We start from the raw sequence: 14,940 nt of genomic DNA, 5'->3' as shown, positions 1-14,940 counted from the left end.
GGCAATTGCCATGCAGCAATTGAAAGATAAGGGTGTTGATGTTATAAAGGCGCTTGTCTTATTTCCAACTGGTGACAGTCAGCATACATGGCCTCTGGTACTTCTCCGTCAGATCGGATATGAGGCTCTCACTGTTCTTGAAAATGCAGTTGAATCACTGCAATGAGCTTTGGTCAGTTCTCTGACCCAAGCTCTGGGTCTGTATCAATTTGACCAATACTCTGGCCCATGCACGTGGCGCCTTGGCCCTAGCCAATGAACCAAAGCAGTGGCTACCAGCAAACAACTCAAGGCAGCCAGAAAGGCTGCCTAAAACTGGCCCCATGGACCAACACCTCGCCATGTAAGGCCATCACATCAAGGAAACACCCCTAAAGGGTAGTGTTATCTGCTGTGGCAATGCTGCTAGCACGAATGTGTGCGTCTATGTGCCGTTCTCAAATTCTGTGAAAGAGTCACCCTTCCAGATTGGATGCTGTTGCGCGATTGCACCCACAATCTCAATTGGCGGGTCTCCTATTTTGATAAGTATGCCGATGCTCATCTTTTGAATGCCTTGGCCACAATACTGGGTCCTGTCAACCAGTGGGCCGATGAAACTGCAGAAGCGTGCCTAGAGTCAAAGGCTCTAGCGCTCCATGGAGGCTGGGTATAAGCCACTGGTGGTCCAGTCACCCTCCGCACATGTAGTTGTACAGGATGGTGCTCCAAACATCTCGCGCATGCTGGCAGTAGTGGGTGCAATCTATCTCCCCCTCCTCTCGCCCGCGGCCGTATATGCCGTGGTGAAGATTGTGGGCGCCCAGCGAGGCCTGATCAACCACACTCAAATCTTAAAGGCGCTATGAAAGATAGATAAGGAGGTTTGCAAACACAACATGGCTCTCCCACAGCAAGTGGACATCTAAGGAGTACGGCACATGACAACCTTGGACTTTATGCCCGTGAGAGGGCTGCAAGCTCACCAAACTGTAACCTACAAACCAGGCTGCACTCTCATATTTACCCACTTTGTGCCGCAATCTTTGTCAATAAATAAACACCTGGGAATGAAGGCTGCTGCAATACAAAGGGCTGGAAGCAAGGTTTGAGGCAGTTCTCGTAATCACATTCTGACATTCAATTCAGTGACATACTGAACATTGTTGAAGATATGCAGGAAGCAGGGCTGCAGCCGCAGGGATCACCTCAAATAGGGGAAGAATACCAATGTGGGCGCAAGGCTGTCCGCAACTCTTCAGCATGTTGTGCATATGCTGGTCAAACCAGTACTCTCCTATTTTGGTGGGTTTGCATGCATCCAGCGGCGGGATTCTGTCTGGCAGCTCCTGTTGAACCTGCATGCACAAAAAGCCATCTTTTCACGTCCACACTTGACAACGAGACCCTCAGCCTGCTGGTCTGAGCCTTCTTGGCTGACGATGCGCAGACGCTAGCTCCCTTTCTCCTGAATCAAAGGCACTTGCATGTGCACAAACATCTCATGTGATTTCGCAGCAGAATCCCTTGTTGTCATAAAAAATTAGAAATACTGCAACAAGCACCCAAGAATTTCCCAATTGCCATCAGGCTTGGGCATTTGCGTCAACATGCATGCAAACAGTTGTGCACCCGCATGCATGCATATACAGTGATGAGAAGAGCATACCCCTGTGAAAGCACCCGTCTCGCCATCATAATGGAAGGTGGTATAGCCCTTCCAGATGACCTGCGCAGATGAAAGCTGCCTCAGGTGCTGCAGCAGCCGATAACAATACTTTACACCATCAGCCTCCTTTTGCAGTGATCTTTTGACCAAAGGAAGTCACAAGAGGTGCCTTGTATCACATGTGCAATCGAGAGCCAGTCTTGCATCCCTATCAATCCCAAGACAAGCTACGGCAGTTCGGTAGATCAGACGCAGGGTGTCTGAAGAACAAGGAAACCGATGCAGTCAGAGCCTTGCTGCTTGCCGCAATACATCAGGTCTCAGGCCTCTGCGGCCCTGCAAGGACTGACATAATGCCCTCAAAGGTTATGCATGGTGGGAACCCCCTGATGCCAAGTTACGCAGGTCGCAGCACAGCACAAGTTTTAGACATACAACATCGCAGAAAAGCTATTTTGTGCAAAAGTCATGCACGCACCTGCGCAGGGTAGTTTTTAAGACGCTCATGCAGCAGCTCATAGATGTCATGCTGCCAGGCCTGGTACTCCTTGGGGCCCTTGTCAAAGAAGAAGCGGTGGTACCAGGCACCGAAGTTGACTAGGATGGTGTCCCGCTTTGTGATGGGCTGCAGCTCGTCTATCACTTTGTCCCACAGCGTCAGGTTGAAGCGTCCAAAGCCGTAGAGCTTGAACTCGCCTCCCCCCTCTAGAAACATCTCCCCCGTCACCTGCACATCAGCGCATATTGTAAGGACGCTTGACAGCCATGGAGTTCTGGCACCTTGAAAGCATGCGTTAGCCATTGAAGACCTGTTTTGCAACTATGTGAAATTCAATACGTACTTGGCAGGCTCGATGCACACAACACACAGATCAGCGCGCGCTGGAGTACTTGCTCGTTTCCTGTAAGACCCTTCCTTTCCTTCCAGCGAAGCAGCATGCATGAGCCCTTTGAAGCCCCATGTATTTGCGCAGCTCTCCAAGCTCGATATGCATGTGACAGGTTCGATGGACACAACACACAAGAGAGCGCACATGCTTTTCAATCCTTGTCAGCAATATAAAAGCAAAGATACCACCCACCTGCTTTATGGCCTCCCCTCCCCTGGACATGTACTCAATGTTGTCGTGGATCTTGGTGATGTTAGAGACCTCCCACGGCATGTGCCGGCCGCTCTCAATTCGATTCCGCAGCAGGCACGCCAGCGAACTGAAGATCCCATTCATGGTCGAGTCGCCGATCATGATGAGCCGCCGGCCCGCAAGGCACTTGTCAAAGCCCCTGTCGCTGAAGGGCTGCAGCTCACACCTGCGGCAGCGAGACACCACAGCCCTCATCACACTGCCCCATTTGAGAGGATCTGGCAACAATAAAAGCCATGGCTGCACCATCATCGTCAAAATAATGCGCAGGAGGGTGAGCGCGCAGATGCTAAGGGGCCAAACCCTTGAAGAAGACAGGAGCACCTCACAGTAATCCAAACAACTCCCCATGCAGCTGGAAGTCTTACCGACAAGATAACAATCTGCATGATGGCTTCTTTGTCTGCAGCACTCATCGAGCATTGCAACTGATCAAGCATCTGCAGGGTGCGCAGCGAGGGCGCACTTGTACGGCTGGAAGACCTTGTTGAACTCGGTCTTTGCCAGTTCCTTGTTGCGGTGATACAACTCCCCGGCCCCCGTGGTGCAGTCAAAATCTTTTGCAAAGTGAGGGCACTCTCCATGCTCGTAGTCACCCGCCCATGCCGTGTCTGCGTGTGGCACCCACTCCCCCGGCAGCGACCCAGACTGTGAGAACATGTCCCTGGCGCGGCAGGCCGGCCGGTCCCCGGTCATTCCGTAGCCGCCGCCGCGGTGAGTAATGTGGTGGTGCTCGTGTGGGTGGGCTGTGTGGTGCGCTGCTGCAATGGCCGGCCGCAGAACCTTCTTTGGATGCATGGCCCCCGCCGTCAGCTGGTGCGTCGCATCGTCTGTCGCTGCAGCGCTGCCGTCCTCAGCGGAGGCCTAAATGGACATGCTCACGATTGCTTGTCTGGGTGGGTCGTGCGTTGCCCCGCTCAATGAGAAGCAACAAGTAGGGATCTCTCCTTTTGCGCACTGGAGAGTGTTGCGGAGGCCAGCTGTCGTAATGTATAATGAAGCAATGCGGAATGCGGAAGCCAGGAAATCAAAGCTGTTGATTGTGGCAATGCATATTTGCTTGAAGACTTTTGTGATCTGACCAGCAGACTGGGGTCTCCCTGACAAGGTTTGGGTCCTTCTATAGGAACGCACCACTTTGGAAACGGTATCTAAATCTTCTGGGTGCAGTCGATGAGATCGTTGGCCCGTTCGAACATGCTCCTCTGCAAGTACCACTGTGGTCTGCAAGATGCAGAGCAGGGTGGCCACGGCAGAGACCCAGGCCCAGCCTCTTCTGTGCCGCCGGGCAGTCATATGGGGATCGATAAAGAGTCTCACATGTCAAGTGCATCATCCCAGCCTTTTATGCCACGCCCTTCAGGGCTAACGACCATCATATGAAGAACAGGCGGATTGCTGTTTCTCGTGCTGCTGATCGTGCAGCCTGGTGGATATTAGAGCATCCGTTTAATCTAGTACTGCATACATTACACGGACAGTCCGACTTCAAACAACCCCGAACTTACCTCGCGACAGAAAGGAGTTTCCGCAATTAACGCGTTCGCAGGCGTTCCTTGCAATTGCACGCGGTTCCGGAACCACCGCAGCTGCGCCATGATCTCTGTTCATTCGTTGATAGCAAATTCTTTCTCCTTCTCGAAAAAGAGTGGCATTCGCTTTGCACATAACTTACCAGGTCGATATTGCGGCCAAGTATCCTGGCAAAATGGAGAAGGCTGGCTGCAGCTGCTCATTCCAGCAAGTTGGTAATATTATTCTGCCAATTAGGATCGTGCACCACCCCAACATGAGTCAAACAATTGCAAGAACGTTTTTGCACGCCAAACAAAGAGTAGAATGCAGACAATTGGCCAGCGGCAGACGCTGCAGGCGATACCTTCTGCGAGCAGCAGCCCCACCCGATGTGGAGGCTGAGCGTCCGTCAACCAGCGGTGTGTATCACATAGTTTATATACAGACAGTATAAAAGTATTCTGCGGTGTGACACTGAGCGGACATGGGCTTGATCTGAATCTGTTGTCCTCTATAGGGACTACAGAGATCGAGCTGCAAGGGAAGACATATCGTGTGCTCCAATTGGTGAGGCATTTCATGGCGTTATCGAGGACCTCAGTCAATGTGGCTTGTATACTTGCAACCTTGCAATCCACTTTCCAAGGACCCAACGTAAATAGCAGATCTCAACACTGCATCTTTGCCTGTCTTGGCAGGAGGGCTGCGAGTTTCTGATTCTCACTGATCCAGCAGGCAGGCTGGACCTGCGTGATGCCTTTGTACATGACTTGGAGCTGGACATATACGCACGGCCCACAGTCAGCGATAACATGCCCGAATCACCCGTGCGCTATGTGGATGTGCCCTGGGTTGTGAAGTACTCTGGTGACAGTGTATACGGCAAAAGTCCCTGGCAGCGGGTGAGCTATAGAGCCTTCCTAACCCTGCAACGCCGTGAGTCAAAGCATTGCATGCAGACCTTCCTTGCTTTCTTTCGAGCCTCCCCTGACAGAGCTCAGGCGAGTGTGAAAGGCCCTTGCCAGCCTGCCTGCAGATTGTTGATCCGGCTGTATTCATTGCTACTGCAGTCCGCGTCTTGACGTTCCCTAATAAAAGAATTTGAATGAGCAAGTCTTTCTGTGGCTGGCAGGTGGAGCGGGTGTATCTGGTAGAACTGAGGGATCCTGATGAGAGAGCAGACTTCTCCTTGAACCTGGAGAATGTCTTTGTGCTGGATCGGCAAACCAAGGAGCTAAGTCGCGGCCAGGTCATACGAAATGAGAGCATCAATGCGGACACAGATGTGACCACTCTCACATTGCGAATACGGTGGGTGGTTGCCTGACTCCTGCACTGGGGTCAAAAGCTTGTCTGACTGAACATCTACAAGACACGGGTGCCTTATTGGCATAAGAGGACAAGTTCAGCATTGTTTCAAATTGCTGCAGACACTCACAGGGAGAGCGCCATCGAGTGCAGGTTGCTCCTGGTGTTGGCTCTGCTGTGTTTTCAAATTGCTGCAGGCACTCATTGGAAGACTGCTGCTGGTGTAGCCGAGGGCATCCTGTGCTGACCGGCTGTGCTACGTTGCCAGTTAGACTTAGCTTTTGTTCCTGAAAATTTGCAGGAAGGATGGTTTATACCTGGACAGGTACGAGGACATGCCAGACATCGAGGAGATCGTTGGGAACGCAGAGTTGGAAGGTGAGTCAAGCAATACATCTTCCACACTCTTGGTGGGAATGTCCCAGTGAGGTGGAAGATCATGCTAGGGGGAGTGGATGGCGAGCTGAAGTTTCTTTTTGGCATAGAGCTGCACATTTCGGGATGGGTCTCCTCCCATGAGTGTTTACCACCCCCCTATACACCTGCATTGAGTTGAACAGCTCAAGCATCGTACTATCGCAAGCTCTGTAGATTCAGTCCCTTCTGGACCTAGCTGTTTGTGCACAGTTCAATCCCAGCTGCACTCGCGCAAAGCTGGCTTATTATGGATAGGGCATGCGCAAACTCAGATGTTTCCGCCTTCTGCCGGCAACAACAAGCTGGAAATTTACATGCGCAACTGGTGCAATTTGGGGCTAAGATTGAAAAGGTTTCCAGCTTTATATTTTGGAGGAAGACCAGACCCTACTATATGCCACTGTGTGGCGTGTGATTACGTGGGATGTATGCTTGTAGCGCTTAAAGAGCAACACTTAAAGTGGAGCGAAGTGCGGCAGTAGATGCCGCACCGGAGGGAACGCCGGAGGATCCCTGCACCTGCGTGACATGTCACCGGCATCTGTGCATGCAGCCAGTCAATAGAAATACCTAATCAAGACAAGTAATGAGTGATCAATATCACATGGCGCAGCGTGGGAAAGGGAGCAGAAGCGGGCGCGGGAGAAGACGGCAGCGAGTGTGGCGAGTCTTGTGGGCAGCGGGGGCAAGGATGATGGTCCTGACATTGTGCAGCCGTCCATGGGAGACGCAGATGAGCCGCAGGACCCAATTAACGCGATGTCCGACAATGACTTTGATGGCCCGGAGGACACGCCCGCTGTGGACTTGGGCTTTTGAGAGTGCGTCTCTCTTGTACTCTCGTTTGCTGGACGCACCTTGCCTCTTGGCAGGAAAAGCGTGTAATAATAAGAAAATAGCAAGTATGCAGCATCACATCTAAATGCCCCACCATGCAACCCCGAGAAGGGCCTGTTTGCCCCCTTTGTGGTTGTGCTAGGTGACATTGGGCCTGGTGCATCTAGCTCAGTTTGATCAAGTGATGCATGCACATGCATGTGTAATCGCCCCTAAATTAGAGATAGTGGTATGCTGAAATCAAGGCAGAGCTCTGAAGTTTGGCCTTTCGTTACCAACAGATTCTTCCAGCTATCCGCTGCGAGTTGATATGCTCAATGATATGCAATTGCCCCACTTCTGTCGATGATTGGGGGTCTGGAATTCCAGGCACGAATTCACGAGCTCACCCCACCTAGGACGGCACACGCAATGCACACACATGCCGAAAACATAGCAAGTCTTCAAAGATTCCACACAGATAAACACAAACTACTAAAATAAGCTTGATATGCAGCCACCATTGCACCTATCTCAAAACTTCTAATTATGCAAGAAATGCACACAGATGCCTCAAATTACCTCAGCACCTGACCTTATTAAGCATTGCAACACTGGCGTTTAATTAGCCTCTTGCAGAGGGCAATAGCAAGCACAATAAGGGGAGTAAGCACACAAAGAGAAGTCATGATCAATATTTCCATGTTTGCTATTCTTTCCTCAGACAGAGCCCTTCAATGTAATTTACTGTGCAGAGACCACCTGCCTCCACAAGTACAGAGCCTTGCAAGCATGCACCCAACACCCAAGCGGATCTTTTTTACTGATAAACTGAAAGAGAACACAGCGCAACACCAGATTGCCACACTGTGGAATTGCTGGCGCCACTGCCGGTCTAGGCTGTGGAGGTTGTCTTGGAAGCTGGCGTGCAGGTGTGGCAGGACAGGCGGCACGAGCTCATCATGTAGCCGGGGTTCTTCTTGCACTCGCCATCCGCCGCCCATCCCGAACACCGCTCGTCTGCGTCGATGCACTCACCCCTGCAGACATATAGAAGTTGTCAACACCCTTGCCTGCACTGCATACTGAACAAAATCTCCCACCCTCTGACAAGCACAGCTCCCAAGAACAACCACATCAAATTGCCACGCAAGCGTGCTGCTGTCCTGTCCAACAGCTTTTATCATTACAAGTTTGCACCCAAGCAAGAGTTGCTTTGCTAGAAGTTGAGGTTTGTTACAAGTTTGCACCCAAGCAAGAGTTGCTTTGCTAGAAGTTGAGGTTTGTTACAAGTTTGCACCTAAGCAAGAGTTGCTTTGCTAGAAGTTTAGGGACCTGGGAACTGCTGGCAAAAGAGCAAGAGGGGCAGTGTGCAAGGGTCCGCACCACTTGGCGCGTTGCTGCTCTGAAGAGCCTCCAAAGGGGCCGACGTGGATCCACTTGGTGGCGCTCCACTTTTCGCCCTTGGTGGTCGGACAGCTGCCGTGCAGGCTGGTCGGGTCCGTCTCACCGTTTGGCAGAAGGCTGCATATACAGAAAGCGACTTATGAGGAATACTTCAATTAATTCATGGAAGCCTGAGCTTAGATCTTTAAATTTGCTCCTCTCCATTTCCTCACACCAACTCAAAACAAATGGCATGTGACCGAAAGACTCAAAGAAGCTCAGCCTCTGGGCAGAGTTCAGGGAAATGAGCCTATAGGCATTCCATGGACATGTCGCTTCACGCATGAGAATGGCGTTCTAAAGGTAAGGCACAATCTGTGCAGAGGAGACATAGCCGCCGGGCAAACCAGCAGCGCACCTGTAGAAGAGCAGCGCATCGCCACGGCGCGATTTGACGGCAGCGCCGCCCCGCGCGCACTCAGACCACTGCGGCCCCGTCACCTTGTTCGCCGCCATTGGGAACACCGTCTCTCCGCCCTCCTCCGCCGTTGTCCTGGAACAATCAGACCCACATTTCAGGCTCCTTGCTATTTTCTGAACTGCATGGCGCTAGAAAATCTCAACGACACGCTGCCTGCACCTCTCCAGCGCACGCATCCAGCCAGGCAAGGACTCTAATACAGCGCTTACAAAGGAAGCCTCCCCCAGTTTCTCATATCATTCTGAATTGGTAGTTCAAAATAACATAGCGGAGATAAAATGAAGGCGTACAGGTACATGAGGACGGTGGCGATGCGCTGGCCGCCGTTCTCTGGGCGTGAGTTGAACTTGTCGTGGAAGAAGTCGTGGTGCGCCTCGTACTTCTGGCCGTCCTCGTAGTGCAGAATCTGCAGCCCCTCCCCATTCACCTCCGGCAGGTGCGTGATCATGCTGATGCGCCGCTCAATCCCCTGAATCACCTCATCCTCCTGAAAGAGCATGCGCCAACCCCTCAGGCGCCACTCAACACACTCGTATACTGTTGCAGGCCTGCCCACCCTGAGACTGCTCGCTCACACAGAACTCATTGGCTACTGGCCAGGGGAAGAATTTCTGAGGTGCAGAAAGCAAAGGCAGTCCTGGCAAATCTGGAACAATTGGCAGGTGCCTAAGTATTTGGGATGCTTGGAGGGACCTCACTCACTGCATGGATGACTAATCAATTGTAACATTTAATATTCGACTGTGTAGTGAGCACAAACAGCTCTGGTTGCATGTGTGGACAGGTCACGTACTTCTCGTCCGAAGAAGGTACCAGTAGAGGTGCGAACAGTCGAGTCAATGCTCTTCCCTGTATCATTGTCCACCACTGTTGACTTGACCATGCTTGGCTTTGCCTGCGCAGACCAGATGACAAATAAATTTCCGCTCCTCCCAGCCAATTGTCCGCCAAAACTTTTGGTCTATCTGGAAAATTGTTTCCAGCTTGTCTTCCAAACAGAGATGGAGAGGACAAAATGGCATTCTTGTTTGGGGAAGCCCCCATATGCGTGGCCTCACAATCGTGCTGTAAATTAGCCCAACACATGCAGTGCAGCTCCACATTGTATACGAGCTGACTTTAGCAGACCAATCTGTTTATCACTCCACACAGTGTTGCACACCTTACTGATCAGATGCTCGCACTCAGCTTCCTTCAGGAAGCCTTTCAGCAGAAACGCCCTCGGTGACCACGATACCTCTATCACCTCTCCCCGCCATTCCTCCTGCGGAACAGCAACATTTGTCCATAGTATATCACCTCCTTTGGGCTATCAGCGGGAAAAAGCAGGGAGATAATTTATAGCCTGGACCATGCTCCCTCTATACATGATGCAACACTGGCCTCTTTCCCAATCTGCAATATATCCTGAAGGGCACAGCTGCGGTCCCATTTGTCAGCCACGGAACTCCCAAATGGGGTGTACTGCTCAAGACAGGTGGGTATCATGAAAGTGCACCTTTCCGTCCGCGCCGAGTCCAATCGTCAGCAAGGGTGGGGCTGACGGATCCGAATCGTTGCTTTCCTTGAAGTCCATTATTGGCACTGGCAGCTCCCCCTTCCAGCCGGGGAAACGGTCAGTGTCCTCGATATACCTCTCTGACCTGCAAAGATCGCAGTGAGAGGTTGTTAGCAACGCCCCTTTCTCGCAAATGGTCAATAAGTGGCATACATGAATCAATAAGGTTTCACACTGTGGCGCAGGTCCAATGCTGCGGAGCAAGTTCTGCAAAGCACTGCAGGTCTGAAAGGCTCCAGTCCACTCCAGCAAGGACACCCAGCAATTATAAAACATGCACGATAATAGGCGACGCTATGCATTGCAACATGCAAGCAGGTGAAGCTGTACTAAGAAACAATCTGTGTTGGTTACTGGGCCTTGTGACAAATAGTGCGATGACCACCATACACCTTCCACACTAATTTCAACTACTAAAACAATGCCCTTACCCATCAGCGTGCGCAACACTGCAGCAGAGGGACAGGACCAGTAACGTCTTCCAAGCCACGTGTCGCTTCCTGTCTGAAAGCATCTACCCCCAAAGTCTCGCAGGGACGGTGCCTCCAGCAGATCTGGTACGTGCTATAGTACCAACTATGACCGCTCTTGGATAAAAGTCGATGGAGTGCCTTGCCGAGGTCTAGCAAAGACACATGTTTTGGGTATTCTGTCTGACTGACAAAACTTTGGCAGACTCAATATTCTTCACAGTGAGACTGAACGCGAAATCGCTTCCCAAGATATCACAACAGATGGATCATGCCTGCTTGGCAGCAATGTATAAATGCGAAGGGCGAAAGCGAGAAGATCCACTTCCTGTCAAGGAAACGCCCGTGATGATTGACAACGGAGCAACCGGCGCCTAGCTGCACACCGGCAGATTCACAGATGCAGCACGAGAGAGGATCGTCACAATCTCGTCGAAATGTTAATGAAAAGGCTGTTCGAGGCAGACATGGTTCTGAAATTAGTAAAGCGGGGGATTCGGAAGTTGCGCGGCCGCGGCCAGCGTTTGCCCTCCCCCAGTGGATCCGTTGCATGCGCATCTTCTGATCATATTGTCCATGCCTAATCACAGTTTTCGGTGGATCCACTCCGATCTAAATTGATTTGAAGTTTCTGTGAAAAGCGGGGTGACGACGAACGGGTAAACCTGACGTCATGACTTCGCTCTTCAGATGACATGGCCTGAAAGGGAGCATTGAACGCGTTGTACAAAATGTCGCATCACTTAGATGCGCTTGTGGGAAGCATGCAGAAAGATCAGCAGATCGACGCTGGTGTGCTACAAGCCCTGCTCGCCAGTTTGCACTCGCTTCTGCGCACAGGCAGCACGTCCAAAGACCAGAAAGACAGGATAGGTCAGCTAATATCCACAGTGGTCGTCAGGTATGGAACAAAAGAATATTTCAGTACAATAGATTCAGTTGTTTGGTGCGAAGCACGTAATCTGGTAGATTCGTTTATGTTCGGTTTATGCACATCTTATAGTCTGAGACCATAAGATCTCTTGTAGCACCTTCCATACGACACCGATTTGATGCAAATATGCCTCCAAGATGAATGATAATCGTTGCTAGGAGCACGAGCTAATCTTCAATCACTTTTTAATCGAGCAGGAGCCTAAAGGACTCGCCACCACCAAAGGCTTTGCAGGAGGCCCTGTCTAACCCAGACGTGCCGCTGCCTCTTTTGCCCAGCAATGCCTGTGCTATCCTGGATGCCATTGCCTCAGGTAACTAGGGGTTGGAAAGAGTTGGTGCTTCCCTGGAGATGAGGGATACAGGATGCGCGTGCTTTGCCAAACCACATGTACCAACTCTTGTTGTACCTCTTATGCAGGTCTACGGAAGAGGGAAGATGGTCTCCAACCTTTTGAGGTTCAAGTGGCAGTGCGCGCTCTACAGTCAGCAGCAGGCGCGCGTATTGATCTGAGTTCCCTCAGTGAGGTCTATGAAGCTTCACAAAGGTAACGTTCTGGAAAATATCTGGTCTGAGTGTGCACGGCACAAGGCAGTCCTGGCAAGATTTAAGCTTGCTATTACCTTCGCAGGGAATTGCAGGACATTCTAAGCAGCCTGTCAGCATTCAATCGGCCCAGCACCAACAATACGGTTGCAGCATTCCCCTCCCATGCACTTCTTACAGCCACTGCCGAGCTCAGTGCCCAGACAGCCCTTCTGCTAGCCTCAAAATGGTGTTGATTTCTTCTCATCTCCTATTTTGCCACTTCATAAACATGCAGCAACCCCTTACTCATGCGTATTCTGTTTAAGAAATTTGCCATTGAACTTTCTTTAAAGTAAGTGCTGCCGCGCAGGGGGAGTAAGGATGGGATCCTCTCGGACACCCTTGAGGATTTGCACGCTGTCGGAGATTCCCTCTTGTCATACATCCTTGCTCTTCGAGAAGGTAACTTGCACCCCTACGAACGCCACGGACGCCCCTGCTGATGACACAGGGTGCACAGAAGTCACCGTGGGGCAACACAGCCGAATTTTGGACAAGTGAAGCACATTTTTGGGGAGGTCCCTAGGTCATTTTGACAAGAATAACCATGATGTAGCTGAACTGACATTGTGCCGCCAGGTCAGCCTGCACGACTGGCTCTCCTGCAGCGCCTGCTGCCTGTGCTGGGGTCAATGCGCGGCTTGCAGCAAGCTGCGGTGCAAGCTGGGCGTCCGGCCAGCATGCAGAAGGTTGCCGCGCTCTCACGGGCTCAACTTGTCCGACTTGCAAAGGTTCCCTTGGCCAGGTGTGACTCTACCTTTGCATTTCTCTGTTTTAGATATACATCAGGTTGTGCTTATGACAAAGTACAGTATACCACGTACAGCAAATTTGTGCCGTAAGAGACCAGAACTGCCAACCTGGGTAGAGGATGCTTACAAATGATCCGAAAAAGCTGCAGTTGCAGCCTTGTCTTCTCACCGTTCCCGTGCATTCCGAGCATGAGATAGTATTTTTCTATATGACAGGCAACCGTGGCTGGGAATGGAACGCTGGAGACCCACATCTGGGAATCAGCCCCAAAGCGAGCAGGAGATGGGTCTGGCGGCGCTGAGGATTGCGGTGGGCGGCTTTGCCACATTCCTGGTGGCCGCATGGGAAGCTGGGCAGCGGGTCGTTGTGGAGTCCTCGCTTGCGGCGCTCCTAAACAACGCCTTCACTGTCGAGCCTGCTGTGGAGGCTGACTCAGCTGCCCAAGAGCAGCAGGCAAGATCTTCCCATAGATCTCCTACAACCTGGCCAAGGCAGTTTGTTTCATCATCATATCAGCAACAATGTACTGACTGTGTAGAATGCTGCTGTAAGAGAACAGAGGAAGAATGCTGGGCACATGTTGGAGTCACAAGTTATGTTTCCACAGACACGAGGCTGCTGAAATTTCTTCTGTGTATCTGTCGCAGGCAGCACTGTTGCTACTGGATGAGTTGATGGCACTGGGGGCCAATGATGAGGAGGTAGCGCAGCTTCTGTTCCCCATGCTCATGGTGAGGGAGCTGCGTGATGCAACTCCCCCGGTGAAGGCGACGGCAGCCTTGGTGCTCGGGCACTTTGGTTCTGCATGCGCGCAAGCAGGCAACATGTGAGTTATATTGCTGCGAACGCTCTCATCGCACTTGTCAAATGCCTCTGTAAAATCGAATCTGCTGATCATTGCCCAGTACATGTACATTGTAATCTCAAGAGGTGGCATAGTCTCTCCTTTACTCTCCGGGCATGTGATTGGGATGCTGCGATGCAGAATTATGAATAGGGTGTTGGGCAGGTGGGACTATGAGCGCTCAGCTGAGCTTCTCATCAGGCTCTTCAGGAGACCTGCGGAGCCTCTGCCATCGGCGCTGATGTGGCAGGGTCAGGGTGCAGCGAACAGTGGGACTGAAGCATCCCCTGCGGATTCGCACGTTGGTGCACTGGCAAACTCCTTGGCTGTCCTCGCCTCCGGCGCTGCCCTTGCCAGCAATGAGATCAAGTGCGCTAAAGATCTCTTGAATACCAATTTATTGTTTGTTTCCTTGCTGCTTACGTGCTTGGTCCTGTGGAAGAGAAGACAGCATTGCTAGAAAAGAGAGGGTTGCATGGTCCCACGCTATGTGTCACCTTGAAATGGACACTGAAAAATGGCTTGTTTTGCTGCACAGGCAGGACTGCTGCTCACGGCTGGTGGCGCTCTTTCTTGACAAGGCATTCGTGTTGGGGCCAGGCGCCGATCAGGGTGCACTGCGTGACCTTGGATCCTTGCTGCACCCCCTCTCAGTGGCTTGCGCATCGGTCAACAGCGTGGATGGTGGTGACATTGAGGACCAAAAGGTGCATATATACCTGAACCACCAGGCCTTCATGCAGCCAACTGGTTCATAATTCTTTATTGCAACGACTTTACCTCAACCTAGTGCTAAAGCTGAGATCGCGGGAAGTTGGATGCTGCAGCAAGTGTCATGGCCTGTGCTATTGGTCTTCTACAGGCTCTGCTCCTGGTGTGGCTATACATTGCGGTGCATGGCTTTGCGGCACCGTCAGGGGCAGCCAGCACCCAGAAGTGGCCGTCCAGCTGGCGAGAAGCTGCAGGGAGGCTAGCTGCGGAGGGAACGCCTGAAGCTGTGCTCAGCGGCGGCGATGACCTCGTCACAGCCAACATGTCTGCAGGTGCTAAGCTCGGCTTTCTCTCTTGTAAGACATTGCT

The 14,940-nt window shown here is 51.7% G+C and overlaps 3 protein-coding genes across 3 annotated transcripts; 1 reads left to right on the top strand and 2 right to left on the bottom strand.

The window, feature by feature from the left end:
• Nucleotides 1–671: 671 nt before the first annotated feature.
• Nucleotides 672–4,086, bottom strand: COCSUDRAFT_44250 (hypothetical protein; the record flags this gene model as incomplete). The annotated part of the gene is made up of 6 exons (XM_005644311.1): nt 672–812; nt 1,188–1,337; nt 2,127–2,375; nt 2,731–2,956; nt 3,257–3,654; nt 3,925–4,086. 6 exons carry the CDS (start codon nt 4,084–4,086, stop codon nt 672–674), a joined length of 1,326 nt encoding a protein of 441 aa, XP_005644368.1.
• A 1,031-nt stretch (nt 4,087–5,117) lies between these two features.
• Nucleotides 5,118–6,849, top strand: COCSUDRAFT_44249 (hypothetical protein; the record flags this gene model as incomplete). Its single annotated transcript, XM_005644310.1, has 4 exons — nt 5,118–5,207; nt 5,438–5,616; nt 5,915–5,991; nt 6,644–6,849. 4 exons carry the CDS (start codon nt 5,118–5,120, stop codon nt 6,847–6,849), a joined length of 552 nt encoding a protein of 183 aa, XP_005644367.1.
• A 291-nt stretch (nt 6,850–7,140) lies between these two features.
• COCSUDRAFT_25518 (hypothetical protein) lies at nt 7,141–11,161 on the bottom strand. Its single transcript, XM_005644309.1, has 8 exons — nt 10,703–11,161; nt 10,212–10,356; nt 9,876–9,977; nt 9,507–9,608; nt 9,004–9,200; nt 8,651–8,785; nt 8,236–8,370; nt 7,141–7,886 (listed from the first exon to the last, which is right to left on the bottom strand). Exons 1-8 carry the CDS (start codon nt 10,783–10,785, stop codon nt 7,742–7,744), a joined length of 1,044 nt encoding a protein of 347 aa, XP_005644366.1. The 5' UTR covers nt 10,786–11,161; the 3' UTR covers nt 7,141–7,741.
• Nucleotides 11,162–14,940: the final 3,779 nt, after the last annotated feature.

This window comes from Coccomyxa subellipsoidea, assembly GCF_000258705.1.
Source record: "Coccomyxa subellipsoidea C-169, whole genome shotgun sequence".
Classification (NCBI taxonomy): Eukaryota; Viridiplantae; Chlorophyta; class Trebouxiophyceae; family Coccomyxaceae; genus Coccomyxa; species Coccomyxa subellipsoidea.
Note: the sequence above shows the minus strand (reverse complement) of the source record. Positions and strands in the feature narration are given on the sequence as shown.

Coding starts and splice junctions, on each gene's coding strand:
- COCSUDRAFT_25518 (XM_005644309.1), bottom strand. CDS start 10,785: ATGCTTTCAGACAGGAAGCGACACGTGGCTTGGAAGACGTTACTGGTC. Junction 10,357..10,702: donor AGTGTTGCGCACGCTGATGG/GTAAGGGCATTG, acceptor CGATCTTTGCAG/GTCAGAGAGGTATATCGAGG. Junction 8,371..8,650: donor GATGCGCTGCTCTTCTACAG/GTGCGCTGCTGG, acceptor CTGTATATGCAG/CCTTCTGCCAAACGGTGAGA.